Raw genomic sequence first — 20,756 nt, 5'->3', positions numbered from 1 at the left:
TATGCTTAGTTAGTAGAACTGTTCAGTAGTTTTCCATTGCTTTTGGTTTTGACAGAAAATGTGATTTGGGGAAAACAATAAAGATTTTCCACAGGAAAACTTTTATTTTGGAAAACTGAATAAAAACTTTTGGCACCAGGAAATCAAACAAAAATATTTAATTTCAGGTCTGAACCAAAATATTTCATTTTGCACCATTTCATCATTAATCTGTGTCCACTGTGCCTCACACTTTTATTTTCCCCTATGGGCTTGGCTGCACAGCCAAGTGACATCTCCCATGATACACCATGGTCTCTCCTGAGACTGAATCCCAACGTTGCATTAAAAGAGTCCCACAACCCTCAAAATATTTCATTTTGCTAAATATAAAAAATTGTTTTGATATCAATTATTTTTAGAACATGTCCTATTAAAGTTTTGATATTTCGACTTTTCATTCTGGTTTGGGCTAAAAACAAACATCAAAATACCAAAGTTTCCCACAGGATGGAAATTCCAAGTTTCTTTCAGCTCTTCTTATTAGATACATCATCATGAAATCATAACATTCATTAGTGTGAATGTTGTCTCCTAATTACTGTAGTCACCCCCCAGCCGCCTATTCTTCCCCTGCTTCCACCAGCTTCTTGCCCTACTCTCCTTGCTCAACTAGTCCCAGTCCTCCTCCAACCCCCATCTCGTCTGATTTGTCATCCCAATCTCACTGCCAGGGGTTTCATCCAATCTCTGCCTCCTCCCCTTGTTTATATTTCTAACTAAAGTAACAATGAACTGATGCTAGGGAAAAGCAGATTAACAGACCTAGAATATAGAATGACAAGGTAGAAAAATACTTACTCCATAGCACTTTGCACAAAGTACAGGCAGCTTTATGACAGCATAAATGATGAATCGGGGACAGTGCTGTAAATCAGAGGGTGAAATTTACCCTGGGTAGGAGTTATACAAGAGTTATGCATCACTTATGTCCCACTTACTTAAGTTTTCAAAATTGAGCCTTAGTAGGAGAAAAGTTGTGTATGGGCCCTGCACTGGGCCATTGAATAATGGTGAATTTTATCCCAATCTGATTTCAAGGACTGCAAAAGAGGACTATGACATCTCTTTTTCATTTTAGTTCAATTAAAAAGTAGTGACTTTGCTACAGTTCAACTACGATGGAAAGATACTTCCCTAAGAAAAAGGTGTAACCAAAGGCATCAGGTTTCCCATTCTAGTATGCTTTTCTTCACCCTCAAGTGAAGTCCACTCTCTGAGTATGAGAATATCCCTTTTGTTTTATGCAGCATTCAAAATACTGTAAATACCTGCCAAATTCTCTATGACATGAGCTGTCAGGTAGCTCCTGCACCTTGGAAACCTCTGAACCTTATCTTGAAGATCCAAGTGTCATTTCAGTTTCTGATATGTTTTAATGGTCATAATTATGCCACTTTTACTTTTTTGAGGATTGTAAAGAGGGTTAATAGAGCAAATTTACAGATGTAGCCACAATCAACTTTGGCTTAATTCTGCCTTCAAAAACACACCAGACACAAATCACATTGACTTCACTGGGGTTTGTGCACATATCCAAAGGTAAAATTTGACTCTTAACAGCAGTAGTGAATACTATAGTCAATGAAAATGCATTGTATCACCAAAATGTGGCATTCAGTCTTTTGTGAGAGCTTTCAGAAATCTTTACAAAACTTTTGGGAAGAATTTGCTAAGCATTTCTTGAAGCCAACATTCCAAACCCCAGTAGCTTGAACAAGTTCATACTCCTAACAGCAGTCACTGAGAACACAACATTATTTTTAAGGCACCCAAAAGTGATGACATTAAACTGATTGTGTGTGTCAGATAGATATGATTAGTAAAGATTTCAACATATAGAGATGACAATCATCACTTATGAATCTAATATTTTGATAAAATACTAACTTTTTGGCATAAGACATAGGCTTATAAGTAGGAAATTATTTTTGTCCCTTTCACAGAAAGTGCTAATGCCACAGTGAGAATATGACCTCTCCCCCCTGGGAATCTGGTGGCATCACTGAAAACAATGAAGAATTCCATCACTCCTCCTCACCCCCCATTTCATTTCCCAGTTTCATTATGGTGAGAACTTGGTAATTGAATGTATAGGCATAGGACTTAGAGAAACTGAATAAGGTACCAGGATGGTAAAGGAGGCCTCACATGTGTGGCATCCTCTGTTATGCTTAAAAAAACCCTTGTGCTCCTGCTAAGTTGTGACTTTTTGCTGGACGCAGCACTGACTTTGTCTATTTTTCCAGCTGTTGAGTAAAGATATCATATATAGCTAACACCTTCTCTCTCTTCAAATGGGAGTGAAGGATGTACTACTATTCACCTAACACGGTCATTTCATGCATTCAAGGATTTCTTTGGAAGACACTTCTAGAATAAGCAATGATAAAATGCATATAACAAGTTGCCAACTCTCTGGCCGTTTCACTCATAAAATTGTATGCCTGCTTGGGATTGGTTAATAGTGCATCCTTTTCCAGAAACAGTGGTAATGCCTTGCTTCAGCTATATCAGCATGTAAAAGAAATTCAGCTGAATTTTTCCATAACTCTTTATTACAAAGCGCCTTTGAGCAATTCAGTCTAAGGGGTTATTATACACAACATAAGAACAGCCATATTGGGTCACACCAATGGTCCATCTAGCCCAGTATCCTGTCTTCCACTGGCAGATGCTTCAGAGGAAGTAAACAGAACAGAGCAGTTTATCAAGTGATCCATTCCCCGTCATCCAGTCCCAGCTTGTAGCAGTCAGAGGTTTAGAGACATCCAGAGCATGGGATTGTGTCCTGACCATCTTGACTAATAGCCACTAAAGGACTTATCTTCCGGGAACTTAGCTAGTTCTTTCTTTGAACCCATTTATACTTTTGGCCTTCACAACCTTCCCCGGAATCGAGTTCCACAGGCTGACTGTGCATTATATGAAGAAGTACTTCTGTTTGTTTGTTTTGAAATTAATAGGCAGCAAGTTTATCAGGTGACCTCTGGTTCATGTGTTATGGGAAGGGGTAAATAATACTTCCTTGTTCACTTTCTCCATACCATGCATGATTTTATAGACCTTTATCATATCCCTCCCATCATATTTTTAAGCTGAATTGTTCCAGTCTTTTTAATCTCTCCTCATACAGAAGCTGTTCCATACCCATAATCATTTTCGTTGCCCTTCTCTGTCCCTTTTCCAATTCTAATACATATTTTTTTGAGATGAAGCGATCAGAACTGTATGCAGTATTCAAGGAGTGAGCATACCATGGATGTGTATAATGGCATTGTTATGTTTTCTGTTTTATTATGTATCCCTTTCTTAATGGTTCCTAACATTCTGTTGTTTTTTGACTGTTGCTGCATATTGAGATGTTTTCAGAGAACTATCCCACGACTCAGAGTGCTAACAGATAATTTAGAGCCCATCACGTTGTATGAATAGTTGAGATTATGTATGCCAGCATCCATTACTTTGCACCCAGTTTTGTGAGATCCCTTTGTAACACTTTGCAGTCTGCTTTGGACTTAACTATCTCGAATAATTTTGTATCATCTGCTGATTTTGACACCTCACTGTTTATCCCCTTTTCCAGATCATTTATGAATAAGTTACCACCACCAGAGACCCACCTTTTCCCTGTAAATGCAATGTCTTTTATTGGACCAAATTCTGTTGATGAGAGAGAGAGACACAAGCTTTCAAGTATGATGAAATGATATCTCTTTCACCAACAGGTCCAATCAAAGCTAGTACCTGATCCACCTTGTCTCTCTAATATCCTGGAATTGACAAGGCTACAACTACTACATACACGTTACATTTATAAGTTACAGCTATATTCTACTGTATAGTAAGTTATTGTAAGATTTTATACATTGTATATGGATCTATGATATCTTCTGATAGCAAACTAAATACAGATAGTCATGTTATGATTCATTTACTCACTTTTGTGTAATGTAAGACAACAGGGTTCTGGGCGTGCTTCATAAGTGAAGCTCATTACAGCAACTATAGTATAATACAAGACACAGTATATGCAGAGTAAATTTGAAGTTACCTCACTGACAGATGCTTAGCCAATGGCCTTTGACCTTTCATACAATATGCACCCTGAGCTTGTCCTACTTCAGTTGTAGTGACACTCACTTTTTCCAAAAAATAATCTTGTTCCTGTTTTGATTTTGTGTCAGGTACAGCAGGAATTTCTGCTTTTTTATTTTTCTCTGAAACAAAACATGCATGTCAGAGTGGGAACAAGGTTCTCATTTATTATACTAATGTGCATAGGGCAGGGACAAGAGGGGGAAGTCACCTATGACTGTTAGGAAAGCTGAACAGTATGCTTGCCCAACTTCATTGCTGGCAACACAGATATATTTCCCAGTATCAGCAAGGACAACATTTCTTTTTAAAAGGTAATAGGAATCTCCTAATTTCTCAATCTGTAAAACAATAGATATGTGCAGAAGACAATTAGTACAATACAGCAAGATATACCATGTCCCTCCCCAAGGAACATTTTAAAAAAGTTAAGACATACAATGATGTCTCCAGCTACCACTCTGATATCATCTTTAGTCCAAACAACATTTGGTCTGGGTCTTCCATGTATAGTGCAATGCAGGATTAAATCTTCTCCTTCTTGTAGAGTTGTATGTCCAAATTTCTGTATGAAGTTTGGTTGTTTTTCTTGTACTGAAAAGAAGTATACTGTACTTGAAATGACACAACGAAAGCAAAACAAAAAATCCCTCTGCTTTCATAATTTTCTTATTATATCTTTACCTTTATTGCATGGAGAAAAAAATCTGTGATGATGGTTGAATCTCAAGAGTACTAGTTTACACAGCAGTTGAGGACAAACATCTTTGAAATTATTTTCCTTTTATTTACCTTCTTTGCCTATGTGATGTGGAGTGGGAATGGTGAAACTGTCCTCGGCACACAGGGGTAGTGAGGATCAAGACCTCCATGCATCAGCACAGTGATATTAATTTCAAGGTAGCATTAGATAATCACATTCTTTATACGAATAATGGATGAATATATGGTGGATTAAATTATTGCAGTAAACAGTAAAACATTTTCTACAGAAGTTTAAGGAACAACATCAAGACTGGCAAACTTCTGGGCTAGGCTTACTGTTGCACATCATGCTTTTCTTTGCTTTGCCAGTCTGTTCCATCCTTCCAGGTTAGCATCTTAGCAAAGCATACAAGAATCCAATTCTATAAAAGGGTAAAATTTACACTGCTGCTGAAGGACAGAACAGGGTTTATGCACTACTTAAGTTCCACTTAAGCCCCATTTTGAGGGCTACAGTGAAAAACTAAAGTAGGTTACTACAAACTATAGGATTTTTAGAGTGGCCCAGACACTTACAAATAAAATCACATGTTGCTTTTCCTCCACATCAAAAATATATGTTCTCTTTTTCTCCTCCATTTTTTCATAATGCATCATAGTATACATACTTATTAAGAACAATACAAGGCAAACCCCATAGTATGTATTCTAGCTACCTTATTATTATGAAGGCAAACCCTTTAGGCACATACAAGATATGTATAATATAACGGTTATATAATATAACGGTCATATAATAAAACAGTTAGTGTTTAGTAACCTTATCCAAAATATTTCAGTGATTTAAATTTATCAAACTCTAAGGCCTGATTTTGCTCTCAATTCTACCAGAGTAACGCTGTTTAGCAGAATCATTCCTGCAATACACCAGAGAGCAAAATCAGCATATCCCTTAAGAGCGTGCTACAACACTAACAGCAAAAGATCCTTAGTTCCCCCCAAAAGTCTTTGGCATAGGGGCATGTCAGGGGCCAGCAGAGAGTAGGAGCAAGTGTGGCTGGGACAGTCCTGAGCCCTTGCTATCTCTCGGCTACCACAAAGTCTATAATTAACCAGGGCAAGAGGCCAAAACTTTCTCAACAAATCAGGCCACCCCTGCTCCCTGACACAAACTGTGGGTCTGTGAGAGGCATATTTTTAAATGCTCCTATTAAAGTAAAGCAACTCCATGCCCCTTATTGCAGGCTGTGGCTTTAAGCTACAAATAAGAGTAATAAGGTATTTGATGTGACCAGCATAGAGGAAGAAGGAGATCTGCTGAGAGGGAGTTTATATCCTCAAACAGTGCTCTTATATTGATAACTATGAAGTTGGAGCCTATCCAATGTTGCTGTGTAGCTGGAAGCAGAGGTAACTTTGGAATGAAGAGCTCTTTACACTCACCTACTAAATATTTTCAATGGGAGTGCTAAGGAGTGAGGGTTATTGGAAACTATTTAGATCCCAAACTGCCATCCACCAGCAAAGGGCTAGTTAAACTATAGGCAGACACAGGCAACACATTTATTTAGATAAATGAGCACTGAGGAAAAAGTAGGATTGGTCCAGGGAAAAAGCTAAATATACTGAAGGTTTTGATTTCCAAGTCAGGCCAGAGGAGATCTCCCTTGAAAAGTAAAGAAAAATTATGCAAAAAGGAAGTATTTTAAGGCTACATTGTGGTTGAAAAATTGAAGAACAATTTCATATAAATTGTTTGCATTTCACATGGTTGAAAATGGAAACTTTTTTGGCAAAGCTATTTTTGAAAATATATTACATTTCAATATTTTGACTTGTCAAAATTATGTGCCTTCCCTCTCACCCTTTTTCTTGACCACTGGGTGAACTAAAATGAATAATGTCCAGGGATTTCCCCATCTTACCCCCTCCCACTTTTTCCACTTGCTGCTCTAACTTTCCAGAACTTCTCCCATTTCTGCAGAATTACATAATTTCTTTGTCACTAACTTTTCTAAAGTTGATAAAGTACTGAAAAATTACAGCATGGGAAAAGGAAAAAGGAGAAAAAAACCTGGAAGACATTCATTCTACTGCTACATTAGCAAAGAGAGAAAATGGAGTGGTGAAGGAGACATTTTAAATTTCAAAATGTTCCGGGTGGACCAAAACTCAAGAAAATTAAACAAAACAAAAACAAAAAAAACCCCAGAAACTTTTTGCTAAAGCTTTTAGTTTCAATAAGAAAGTTTTGAATGAAAAAATTTCAACCTGCCTCAGTGCCAAATAAATTTAACTTTCCTCATTTATTTTCCATTCGTCTTTGAGTTTCATATTTCCTACTTAGCAGCAATCAATCCTGGAGCAGCAGCTCTACTCCATGACGCACAAGCAAGGTTTCTGGTAGCATGGATGAGCCACTCCACTCCCCTCCTCCCCTTTTTTTTTCTGTCTCTACAATTTCTCTTTTCCACCTTTGTCTCCCATTCTCTTTTTCTCCTATTGACTCTCCATTGTTTCCTCCCCAACTACTATTCCCTCCCCTCTTTTTCCCCCTCTTGTCCTTACCCGTTGTTCTACATCATCTCCCCTCTTTGAGCATCCATATTTACTTCTTTGTGACTAAGTAGGTGATCCTGCAAGGTACCAAGGCCCACTGAAGAAACGAGAATTAAAGGGTGTTCCTTGAAAATTTGAGCCATTAATCCCTGCAGCTATGCTACTGCCTGATTCTAATACACAGGAAACTCTCTCCCTGTGGTGAATAAGATGATACCCCCAAAATATCAGAATGCCTCTCAGTTACAGCCATTGCAACGCAGCTTCACTGACCATCACAAATGCCTGTGAATTCTTAAGAGGCTGTTCATTTTCTCCAGTGCGATTGTTTTTTCCAGTAAAGTTGAGTGAATGGCTGTGTTGAAGTGGAATGATTTATGTGGTGCCTGTGATGGCACAAAAAGTTTACTGATGAAAACCTAGCACTCGAGGAAGCTGACCATCTTTGCCTCCATTGTGTACCTATGTAATAGGAAGGGGCCACACCTTGTAGATGGGCACCTTTTAATTATTTTAAAAATAAAATTAAGAATGTGGGTTAGAGCAAGGTTCTAGTGAGCAGACATTGTGCCATCCTACAGACTGACATGACTGTAAGCAGCCAAGAGACCATGTTTCATATACGTTTCAAGTGTAGGAGTCAAAGGTTTGCATCCCAGCTGCAAACATTAAAATGGGTGTCTGCCTCTGGTTTCTGTGACTATAGCTAAAGAGATTTATTTTCACAATTAAGAACAAAGCCCAGCCCCTTTGCTAGCTGTAGTAGAAGTGTTTGTGTAGCCGGTGCAATTAGGCTGAATGTTGGACAACGATGGAGAGCATTACGTGAAGCTTCCAACATCTTTTTTGATTCAATGGGATACACTATTATGCAGAGTCAATCTTGTGCCACCATGGAGATTTCATGTCAGTAAATCAGAATCAAAAACTACTTATTTTGGACAGAAAAGGTTCAAATATTTGTTCAAATAGAGCCAGAAGGTGAAAAGGATTCCAGCTTTGATCTGGCTTCCTGTTGAATGTTAGTATATGCTACCAAGTTTGTAGTGAAAAAGAGGTCATCTTCTAAAAACAACAATACTTTTTATGGATGTAGATAGATTGCTACAGGCAATCAAGGCTTTTTGCCCCCCATTATATCATCCTGAAACTGCAAATGGATCCAAAGTAGTTTTCTAAAAGATAGATAGATCATGATTTCAGTCTGCCAACCCATGAGCTACCAAGGCTAGAAGCAAGTGTAGGAACTCTTTTGAAAAAGGTCATCTCTTCCCCCCCCCCAATCTTCAGTAGCATAACATTCCCATTTCTATCTCTAAAGGTTTAGAGGATAGTGGACTTGAAATCTATCACAGGTTCAAGATTGTCTTTTGCCCATCTATCACCTCCGACTAGTATAATTCTTGAAAGGGATATCACATTGGGAGAAACAAAGCCATTATTTCTGCAACAGGTTGTTCACAGGGGGGAAAACCCCAGCAGCCCTATGAAAATAGCACAAAGGCTTAGAATGTCAGATATAGGCTCAACAAACCTGTTCCCAGTAAAAAGGCAGGTGAAGTAATCAAAATGTGTGATCAGTGGGATTAGTCACATGGCTCATCAGCTACCTGGCTTTCCCCACCACACCTGTATGGGTGAAGAAGTAGATGAAATTGCATGTAACATTCCCTTTTTGTCCATCCCACCTGACCCCTCACTAACTGCTTCCCCAAGGGACTAAACTTCCAAACCTGTGAACAGAGGCTCCAACCTGCTATTTAAAAAACAAAAGTTGTCTCGGGGTCCCAAGACGTGGAACTGCCCTAAAAACATGATGTTGGACTGAGATGCTGCGCAGACGATACCCAGGAGTGAGGGCGGGCTGCAGGCGCCCCACGCACAAAGCCGTTTTGGCCAGTAACAGAAGCCGGGCGCCAGGAGGAACCAGGCCAAGCAACTCCAGCGGGTGCATGGCCGCCCGTTCTGGAACGTTCTTCGAGCTGGCCCAGGGCAGGGCTCGAGCACTCAGGATGGCGAGGGGAGGGGCGGGGCGGCGCAGCCCTAGGTGCTGTAACGTTTGAGGGCGAAACATCCCATCAACAGAAGGAGTCCTGCCACTTTAAAGACAACCTTTAAAGGCTTTCTTCAGCCAAAATCAGAGCCCCGCGCAGAAGGCATACCTCAACCGCGCCAGCGTCCTTCTTCTCTTGTCTTCCCCTCAGCCCAGCCCAGCCCAGCCCCTCTGCTACCACACCTGCTCTGCGCCCGCCTTCCCCCAACGCCTCTTCCACGCGCACTCGTCAGTTACTCGCAGCTGGCCCCGCTGACGGCTCTCTGCCGCGGTCCTTCTTCTGAGGAAAGACACAGATTAAGCGCGCCCCGCCCCGGCCCGGCCCTCTGCGCCTCTTTCAAGCCCCCAACACGACGCACAGCCGGGCACTCGCCCTCTGCCTCCCTCGCCCTTTCAGTGAGGCCCACGCCAGCGCGCAGCGTGTGGATGCTCACGGAGTTCCTCCAGGAATTAGACCATTGCTGGCCCCAAGACGGAGGCTTTTCCAGCCCCGCTGCCGTTTGCAAGGGGACAGATCTTTATGCCTCTGCTTAACTGTGGGAACTTCAGAGCCGGGAGGGCAGGTGTCAAAAAGCCCCTCTCCCAGCCTCTGACTGCAGCGCGCCTGCCCGTGGCCCCAAGGCGGGGGGGTGGGGTGCACGTGAACCACGCAGCATGCACAAAACGTAGTCCTCCAAGGAAAGGGCTGAAAGCAAAATGGTGGATTTAAACTAATGGCAGGAGTGTCCGAAATGGAAAGAGTACATCTTTCTGCCCCCTCCCCCGCCATCAGATCAGGGCTCTCTCAAGCGGTCTGTCTTGAACAGACAGTGTCTGCGGTGTCAAGCAGAAAGTTTTGAGAGCTGGTTAGGCTCAGTGAATACAGAGTTTCCACGTTGCCAGCGGGACATTTGGTAATAATCTGCACTTGTTATAGCTTTGCTTATGAATCCAAGTATTAACAGCTGGAAGAGGCCCTTCAGTGGCCCACTGTTTGGCAAAAATAGCTCTGCTGCCTTTTTTGTTTATTGCAGACAGTGAGAGAGGGCCTGAGTGCCAGGCAGCGATTAAAAGAACCATATCTGTAAAATTAATTATCATTTAAATATTAAATATTTCTGATTAAGGCAAGTGAAAAGCAAGTGCTTGCTAACGTCATACTCTAGGAAATATAGTGCTCCAAGATATTAGTTTTACTGAACCAAGGAACTGTATGCTTCTGCATTTGATTTATACAAAAGGGACATGACATTCCCTCACCTTACACTCATGGTTTATCTTTTATTTAATCTCACTTTGCTAAAATAAAAGTATTTTCAACATTTTTCTGGATCTGTTTTGCACCTCAGTCTGCCCCTCATGCAGCAATAATCTAAATACCATATCTCCCAGCCCACCTATTGTGTACTCCTAAACATAATGTATTTCAATTACAAAAGCTGGTTTGTTTTCTCTCTGACTTTTCTATTCCTGGGCCAAAGTTTGAAGTATTTATTCAGGGTAAAATCTCACTGAAAGCAGTGTGAATTTTGCATGAGAAATGAGCAAATAAAGACTGCAAGATTTAGTCCCACATATAGAATTATTTTTATTTTATTTTTAGGTAGAAAAGAACATAAAGGCCATACTGGGTCAGCCCAATGGACCATCTAGCTCAGTATCCTATCTTCCAACAGTGGCCAATGCCAGGTGCTTTAGAGGAAATGAACAGAACAGGGCAATTATAGCGATCCATCCCCTGTCATCCAGTCAGAGCTTCTGGCACGCGGCGATTCAGGGACACCTAGAGCATTGTGTTGCATCTCTGACCATTTTACATGTGTTTGGTTGAAAATGAAAGCAGATATTTTGACAAGGAAAGCAAGCATCCTAGGCCCCATCTTGCTGCCTTTAAAGTCAGTGGCAAGACTCATGCTGACTTCAATTGGAACAGAGTTGGGTTATCTGAGTGAAATTTACCTTAGTGCAAAGGGTCCTCATGAGGCCACTTAACCTCCATTTAAATCCTTTCATGTAAGTAATGCAAAGGGCACTGGGATGAATTTTACTTCCTCAGTGTGCTCACTTTAATTCATCTTGCTTTAACTCAGCAGTTGATCACCTCTTAATCCTTCTCCAGTGTGGATCTGATAAAATGTGAGCTACTTTATCAGTTACAAGATAGCATTTATAAAAGGGAAACTACTTAGGGCTCAATTCAGCCTGATTGATGGAATGGGGGATTAACTCATGAAAAGCAGCTTTCCTGGTACAAGCATACTGGGGTACTGCTGCTTCTCCAGCCAGCAATACCCAGTTTGGTAATTGCTTGGCTGAATGAATAGCACAGCACATCAGCATTTATGGGAGAGCCTTGTGCCATAGCGAACTCCCCATCTGGAAAGACTTCCCACAATCCAACCCATCATCCTGAATCAAGCATATTACATCAGTCTTCAAAGTGCACACTCAGATAAACCATGTTCAGAGGCTGCTCAGATGAATAGCACACTTAGATGTTGATGAGCAGAAAAATGAAAATACAGTCCGTAGCAACAATACTCATTTCAGTTTAACCTTTTAAGCTACAATTTAGCAAAGAAAAAATGCACTATTGATTTGAAATAGGTTTACCCAGGAAAGGGTGGAAAACATGATCAGAGTGAGTAAATGCAGGCAGCTCAGGAGCTTGATGAGAGCTTAAATAGAAGGACCATGAGGTGCCTATTTTGCTGTCCATTTTATGAAATATTTTCATAGTTTTGGACACTATAGGGTTTGCAAAGTCAGTTCTTGTTATTTCTGAGTAGAAGTATCCCTACACAAAGAATTCTCTTTGACCTTTCCCCCCTCACGGGAAAGGTGATAGATTTCTCTACTATGATAGGAACTGAAAGTATAAAGCCAGAATCAAATAAAGGCTACATAGCATACAAGAGGCTGAACAACATCAGGAAAAAGATGGAAGGGAAATTTCTCTGAAGTAGAGCTGAGTGTTACACACTTGGAGAGACTTGCAATCAATTTTCCACACTGGTCCCTGATTGTGGGCGCTCAGCCTCAGTACACAAAGCATTTGAGACCTCCCTGACCCACATCGAGACTCGTTAAAGCAAAATCTGGAGATTTTTATAAAAATTAGTTAATTTGCATAGTTGGCAAATAGGTATCACTGCATTTACATAAATGAGAGCAAGCATCTAGATCCAAGTGTCTAAACATAAAGCTACCTCCAGTTCCTTTTCTATCCCATAGTAGTGACAGAAGAATTTAACTACAAGCCAAAGTCTCCTATGTGCATGCCTCTTCCTTTCCTCAAAGTGCCTCCACTTTGGCTGGGATCCCATACTAGCTAAGGCTGGTCTCCTAAAACAGTGTTTTTCAACCTTTTTGATACCAGGGACCAGCTTGTTGTGTTCCTAAATTGTGTCAGGGAGATCTTAGGGACCAGTGCCAGTCCATAGACCAGATGTTGAGAAACAGTGTCCTAAAACACACAGTCCTGGCCTAGAGTGCTATATTCCTCCATGCAGAACTCTCCTCCAACACAAAGATAGAGTGCAAAGTGCTGATCCCAACTTCCTCCCCTACAGATATAGAGATAGGGGTAAAGCGATGCCTTACTTAGCACACATTTTCCATATCTTTGCAAGTTGCACTCTAGGGCTACACCTACAGTACACACCACTTTCGGTGGGGTGCAATGTATGTGTAGCTACATGCCACTGTGAAAAGCAGGCTGCATCCACACTGCAGTGCGTAGCTATGCGTGTCAGTGAAAGGCCCTGGCAGCAGGGAAACCATGGAGGGAAATCTTCAGTTTCTTCTTTGCTGCCAGAACCTTTCACTGCAGTGAGGAAAGGCCCTGGCACAGGGGAATTGCCTAAGCCTTTCCCCACTGCCTGTGTAATGAAGGGCCCCAGCTGTGGGAAATCTCCACAGCTAAAAATAGCATTTTAGACAGGGAGGCACTGCCTGGGCAAGCAGAGAGCATGTAGGATCTGTACTTGCATACATTCCCACACCCTTCAGGCATGACTTTACTGGCCTAAGCCAAGCCTCACTGGCTACACCGCTGTTTATACCCGTGCTAGAGTGCTATAAGGATATGTACACTACACACCGCTGAAAGTGGTGTATAGTGTAGATGTAGCCTAGATGGGATGTCTACAACTAGAAGTGAGATGCAGCTTTGAATACATTCCCCCCTTCCTAACAGCCATTGTTGCCAAGCCTTGCAATTTTATCATGAGCCTGGTGATATTTGATGTTTCATTTAAAGCCCTAAGCTCCTGGAGGCAAGCGATTAGGTGAGAATCTCAGCTTTCACTTTAAAGGAAGTAAGGTTTTAACCCGTGTAATTGCAGAGACAAACCTGAAAATATGACCTGAGTGCAGATAAATAAAAAGAACCAAAAAGGTATTATTTAAAAAACAAACAAACAAAACATTGCTTTGTTGGTTGTTTTGTAGGAATGAACATGGATGTAATCACAAGGCAACAAACACAAAACTGATTTTTTCTTTTGTGAAAATTCAAACATTCAAGATGTTAGTAATTATTACAATTAGTTTATTGTAAAATGAAAACTACATTTCCTGAAAAGTACTAAATTTATTTACTTGGAAAAATCCTTATGAAACAACATTTACATGAGATGGCTCGACATAGGGGCAATATAAATTCTATTAATAGTATGTCATCTTTCCCCATCCTTCCAACTCTCCCTTTCTCCGCTGCTATGATATGTTGCCTTGAGGACTTCTCCTATTTCAAAGTTACAAGATTTTAATAGCATCGCAGCCATTGGGCCAAAAATTCAAATGTTTGTCTCCAGTCTCCTTGACTCCCTGCTTTTTGAAATATAGATTCCGTTCAGATCATGTTCTGCAGTCAAGAATTTATTTCCTTATTGTAAATTTTGCAAAAGATTGTAAGTCCTCCCCACCTTATAAATTTCCCACACAAGCAAATTTATTATGTGAAAGCAACAACTTAAGAATGAAAGAAAAACGTTATACAAATGTTCACCTAACTGTTTTTAGTATATGGATAGATGGGCCTAAGTTTAATAAGAAATAGCAGAAATTAGTAAACTGAATATCTCACCCTTTAAATAGACTGATAATTTATAGGCAAAATCTTTGACTGGCATAATTATTTTTCTTGCCTTTGTCAAAAACCTTAAATAAATTATTCTTTGACAACTATGTTTATAATAAATCAATAATATTTTGCTTGCCCTTATCCCAAGTGAAATGCAACATATGCAAGCAAATTCCTCTTTTGAATGTTACAGCTTTAAGGTTACAGCTCATTTTTCATTGCTGTAGTTTAAGTGAAAACTCAGAGAAAAATCCTTCCTTTGTGTTTTATCATTTATCCTACTGCTTACACTAGCCAACCCTTTGAGTATATCCCTTGATCTCTTCAAAAACAATTGATTAGCAATGAATTAAAAATATGATTAGATTATCTGTCCCTTTTCATGTTCACTGCTGGGAGTATAAAATATCTACATCTTTTAGTTAACATTTTATAAGACGACAAAAAAGGCCCTTAAGAATTATGGCATGTATAGAGGCAGTGAGTGTATACGGCAGCTAAGTACATTGAAAAAGTTGTACTTTGAAAAGATCTGGTTATCATGGGAATATTGTAAATCAGAGGCAGCTTCTCTTACTTAACCATCACTGACAACAAGGAGGCAGAGCCTCCGCTCAGGCAGGTTAGCAAAGTTTCACTGATTTCAGTGGAGCTATGAGAATTTACAGTAGCTGAGGCTCCATCCCCTTGCTTTAAAGTCACTCAAAAAAGACACATTTTATTAAGCAGAGCCCTAGTATTTAAAACAGAAGGTAGCAATCTGGAATATGCCAGTGCAGCTATAAATATTACAACTCTGTACTGTATGGGTTTGAGTAGCTACACCAAACCAAGAGACATTTAAAGCCTACATGAGAAAAATGTTATCAGAAACAACACATTTGATGTAGAAAGTATCATGGTATATGCATTGATCTGAGCATGGGGTGCCCGGATGCACTTTGACACATTATGATGTCTATAAACAACACAATTTGTAAGATTCTTTATTAAGTCTATGACATCTCCTTTTAGAGTGCAAAACTCTGTCCATCATCCCAACTAATTTTTTAAACTAAACATAAATATGCTAAAGGAAGATGAATATCTGATGTAGCAGTGGCATTAAAAAACATCCAGTGTGACACACAAGCAGCCTGGTACAGTTTGTGAAAGGTGCAGTGGAAGATAATTGATATATTGTTGCCTCAGTCTGTGAGAATTAAGTCCCGGTGCTGTCAGTATTGCACCTGCTACGTGAATAGCCAGCACACTAGTGATACACTAACATAGATGACACACAACATTAGCCAGTCTATTCTTGTGATAAGTGGCCTGTTACCTTTCACATGGAGGATGGCACTTGATGAGATAGTGCCACTAGAATTTTTAGCCCGAACAACATAGAGGCCAGCGTCTGTATCACACACCTTCTGAATGAACAGAGCATGCTTTGTCTCCTTTTGTAAAAGCTTTAAGTGCTCGTCTGTGGTCAATTTCTGGCCCTTCTTGTACCTGAAGCAGAGAATCAGTTTTCAAGTCAGGTTTACATCAGTGTTTGCTGAAGCAGAATTTGCTGATTACAGACAACCTCTAAAATAACATTAACAATAATAGTAATGGCTAGCTGCCACTCCCCAATTCCCTCCATTTAGAAGAGTTATATTTAAACAGACACACAACATAGCTACCACATGAAAATGTGTAATGTTAGAATAGATACAAATGACAGCCCTGATCCTGTGACCTGCGCTTCACAGTACTGTGCCACCTCATTGACATGGATGGGGTTCTGTAGAGACCAGCTTACAGGATTGGGTGGTAGGTTTCCTCTTTGAGGATTTTTGTTTTTAAATAAAATTTTGCTAACAAAGAGTTAAATTCACCTATGTATAAAGGGCCTGCAAAAGACCCTATGCATCATGTAAGCCCTGTATTAACGGCTTAAGTGGGTCTTAAATGGTGCACAAAGCAACATGTAAGCCCTCCAAGGCAGAATCATTCAGTGGTTAAGGCAAAGGCAAGGACTTGTGAGACCCAGATTCAACTCCCAGCTGGGATTCCTGTGTGAACTTGGGCAAGTCACTTAGGCTCAGATCCTCAGGAGCATTCAAGTACCTAGTCCAATGAAATTATTGGAAGTTAGGCACCTTTTGAGGAGCTGAATCTTTGTGTGTCTCAGTTCCCCACCTGTAAAATGGGGATAAAAACATTAAAGACTGTGAGGCACTCAGACACCATGGTGATGATGTGGCCATAGATAGATAGACAGACAGACACACATACATATGAATTTCAGCCAGAGAAAATAGAAAGAGAGAGTATGGGCCTGGTGTTCCCCTCACATATACCAATGTAAAGCAGATGTAACTCAGTTGGTTCATGTTCCCAGCTACTGAAAATCAATGTACCTTCATTGACTTCAGGGGACCTATACCAATTTACACCATCAGAGGATCTGGCCCACTGACTTCAATGGTGATACTCCTGATTTACCTTCCATAAGGTAGGCCTCAATTGTCTGATTCTGTACTTTCTACATATACTACATTTAACATTACCCACATGCAAAACTGCCATTCCTATTATATGTCCGTTAAAATATATAAATCTGTGTAATCAACATTGGATACAATGATTCTGGACTGAATTTTTATTGTAAAACAAAATCCAGTTTCACTATTTTCATGAAATTGTAGCTTAACAAATGTTCAATTTAAAGTTTATTTTGAAAAACAAGTAAAAATCCCAGCAACATATTCCTTTGTGCTGAATCAGTGTTTAAAAATGACCTCTTAATTCACCAGCAATACCCTCTCAAAGGGTAGAAGACAGGGATTAAAAACTAGATGACTGTATTATTGAAATAGGCAGAATGTACTGCTAGTGTTTCAGTATTTGACGTGTTTTGCAATTCTTCAGGCAAAAATTCAGATTATTAAAAGATTACCAAAAATAAATTGTATTCAGTGTATGTTAGTTTATTGTATGTGGTAAACATTCTCTCTCTCTCTCTGCAAATGGATAAATGTTTCTTTGTCTCTGCTTTCCACTGTAGTGCCAGGGATTGCAAAAACTTGAACTAAAATTGCTGTAGGTGCACGGACCGCCATAGCAAATTAAAACAGGTTCTATATCGGGATTTGGAGAAAATAAGTGAATGACATGGCTATGGGAAATTGGAGTTGGGTTTTATAAAAATAAACCAACACATACAGTTCTAAAGATGACTTTATTGTGAAATTTTCTGGACCCTACATCAGTCTCTTAAAATCTTTTGTAAGGAAATTATCAAAAGGTTTTTAGTGTTAAGAGTTATTTATATTTTACCGCCTCTCACTGATAAAAGTTTCTACAAATGTAACAAGAGCACTCTAGTTTTGATTGTTAAAAACTGTGCATGGGAAATGTGGAGGGGACAGAGTAAATATTCACTGAAAAACTGGCATTCATAGTTTATAGGCTTATTTTCTTTGCATTCAGTCGCTCCATTTTTTGGAACAGGGGATGTTTGCAAGTATCAGGTACACTTATGAGGGTGTGGAGTAGGAATTTCTTTTCACAATCATTTTTAAAGTGGATTATTATACTGAAAAATAATATAAAAGAAAAAAGTGTTTGATGTGTTTTCATTTGAAAATAAATGTTTGCTGATCTGATTATTCATAAAGTTGACAGCTGTAATGTTATTTAAAGTGGGTTAATTGGAAAAAAAAAAAGTTTTCTTGGCAAATGGAACCATGCAGAAGTGTGGAGTAATAAGATAACAAGCAATTCACTCCAATGTTCAGATTAGTGGTCACAGTTATATGTGGTTCAATATGTATTTCTATAGGTATATTTAGTTTTTCTCATTATAAGCTACCCACCATGTCAGTGTAGGCTCTGGAAATCCTGTTACTTCTACTTCCAAAGTCACCGGAGAACCTTCCATGACGGTTACATTGGACAGCAGTTTGGAGAAGTTAGGCGCCTGTCCAGATAGGGTGACCATGCTGTTCTTTTCTGATGCACTTTTAATCTCTTCTCGAGTGACCATCTGCCTCTGACAGCTTCTGGTGGTGTCTGATTGAAACATGAGACCTGAGAATGCATCAGGCAAAGCATGCAGGCTATCCTGGGTTTTAGTAAAGTTATTAATGTCATGCAATTGTTTTTGTGTTTCTAGCATGCTTTGGTGAGCTTCATTATATTGTAAATGCGTATCACACACTTCACTCATCATGCTATATGCAGGTTTTGCATTTATCATGCAGGAAGCATTTATGGTTTCAAGTACTTCTGGTGAATTACAAATCAAAGGAGATTCCACTCCAAATTTTGGATAATCTGTGGTAGAGGGGGAAAACCTCTCTATTTGATCTGATGTGGTTTCCCTTCTATGATTTAAAGTGTCAGCATAAGCAACAGGTGTTAAGAGATCAGATTCATCAGTCATTCTTTTACTGCCAGAGTTTATCTGCATTTGCAAGCTATAGGAGCTGACATGCAGACTACGAGAACTACAGCAGGGCTGCTCTTTCAGCTCATCTTCAGAATGCAGGAGGTCAGATTCAGGCATCTTGGAAAGCAGGGGCAAAGAGATATCATCAGGTGATATACACTTATATTCCTCCCTTGAAGGCATTTCTTCTGCCAGGAGCTCAGTCTGTAAACTATCCTCTTTGGCAGAAGGAGACAGCTCTGTATCCTGTGAAACAAAATCCTCACCAGCTGGGCAGATAACTGAAATATCAGCCAGTCTTGTCTCTTCCTTAAAAATAGAAAAAAAGAGAGAACAAGCTATTGTAGCATATATCCATATTTTCATGCACTAGGTAGCAATAATATTTGGAATATTACTTCTTATTAAACTCAATCCACTTCTGGGAAGCAGGAAAAAATTTGTGTGGCAAAGAATCATTAGCAGAAAATTTGCAGTTAGGCTACAGGAGATCCAAACAGCTTGTATACGGTTTGAAAGGAAATACAATCTGAACACTTTACATTTTTATTGATATAGCACATAATATCAGTGTACTGCTTCATATGAACAAGTGTCAGCCAACAGATTCCCTGTGCCCTGTGTTTACATGTGTGATTGTTAATCTGCTACTGCTTTGCAAATGGTCACCATAGTAACATGGTATAGTATCTATTTCCTGATTCCATGAGTTTGACTATACCATCCCTTCTTTATTACAGTCAAGTTACTGGTGCCTTCGATTCACTTGGGAAGAAGGTGGCTGGTTGTAGTTTGTGGGTTTAGGAGCAAGACCAACAGGTTTAAGGAATTTTTAGAACATTTAAAACCTTTCTGTTTTCAGGTCTGTGAGCCCAGACCTTGCCTGAATTATTCCTGGGAGCAAAAACATTACAATTATTTTAATATTACAAGCTCGGGTCCAGACAAAGATTAATTTTCTCTCATATTTACATAAAGTAGTTGCATGTGGCACGTGAGTGCACAGTTGCAGCTGCAAATCAGCCTTGACCTATGCCTGGTCTACACTAGAAAACTAGATTGGATTAGAAAATCCACACCCTTGAGCGACATAGTTAAAATCACCTAAATCCCTGTGTATACAGTGCTAGGTTGACAGAAGAACTCTTCTCTTGACCTAGCTATTACCTCTCTGGCAGGTGGAGTACTTATGCCAATGGGAGACCTGCTCCTGTTGGTGCAGGTAATGTCTACAGTGAAGCACTACAGTATTGCAGACATGCTGCTGTAGTGTTTCAAGTGTAGACAAACCACTTGTCTGGTTTATTTAATTGCTTCTGTGCTAGGTCTCTGGCCAAGGTTTTGTACAATGGTAATTGTGAAAGATACAATCACATACCCATCCATCCATTCCTCCCATTTAATTACATTTAAACCAGAGCTCTGGGAAGGTATTTTGAGAGCACAAGCCCTTTCTTGTGGTCCAGTGCTGTTGTTAAGCTCTGTACAAAGTATTTAATCTATCAGCCAAGTGTGTTAATTGAATATATATGTCTCCAATTTTCTGTAACCTATCTCCATCCACCACAGATATTGTCACCCGTGAATGAGCATATGAAGTGTGTATGCACATGCACAGTCCTAGCTGGCAAAAGTGCAGCAGGATCTCCATAGTGGTCTCCAAGATATGCGTTCAGTGACCATTTAAACAGATCTTTCCTTCTGCATTATTAGTTGTGGTGCTCTGTTTGTAACTACTTTTACTCCTCTCCAGCACACACAGTAAATAAGAGAGAGAGCAGTAAAAGAAAAAGAGAACTGCCAAAAATATATCC

General features: G+C 39.8%; 1 protein-coding gene across 50 annotated transcripts in view; it reads right to left on the bottom strand.

Moving 5' to 3' along the window:
• Nucleotides 1–20,756, bottom strand: part of TTN (titin) — a 465,728-nt gene that overhangs the window by 304,720 nt on the left and 140,252 nt on the right. For 48 of the 50 annotated variants that reach the window (XM_067549108.1, XM_067549128.1, XM_067549138.1 and 45 more), the window contains 5 exons: nt 18,368–19,251; nt 15,841–16,013; nt 4,577–4,731; nt 4,349–4,478; nt 4,094–4,259 (listed from right to left, as the gene is read on the bottom strand). In XM_067549108.1, the coding sequence (XP_067405209.1) occupies nt 4,094–4,259; nt 4,349–4,478; nt 4,577–4,731; nt 15,841–16,013; nt 18,368–19,251 (1,508 nt within the window). The remainder of the gene's footprint in view (nt 1–4,093; nt 4,260–4,348; nt 4,479–4,576; nt 4,732–15,840; nt 16,014–18,367; nt 19,252–20,756) is intronic. The other 2 variants (XM_067549141.1, XM_067549142.1) reach the window with 2 other exon arrangements.

This window comes from Emydura macquarii, unplaced genomic scaffold, assembly GCF_026122565.2.
Source record: "Emydura macquarii macquarii isolate MOO-44397 ecotype Brisbane River unplaced genomic scaffold, CSIRO-AGI_Emac_v2 contig_1253, whole genome shotgun sequence".
Classification (NCBI taxonomy): Eukaryota; Metazoa; Chordata; order Testudines; family Chelidae; genus Emydura; species Emydura macquarii.
Note: the sequence above shows the minus strand (reverse complement) of the source record. Positions and strands in the feature narration are given on the sequence as shown.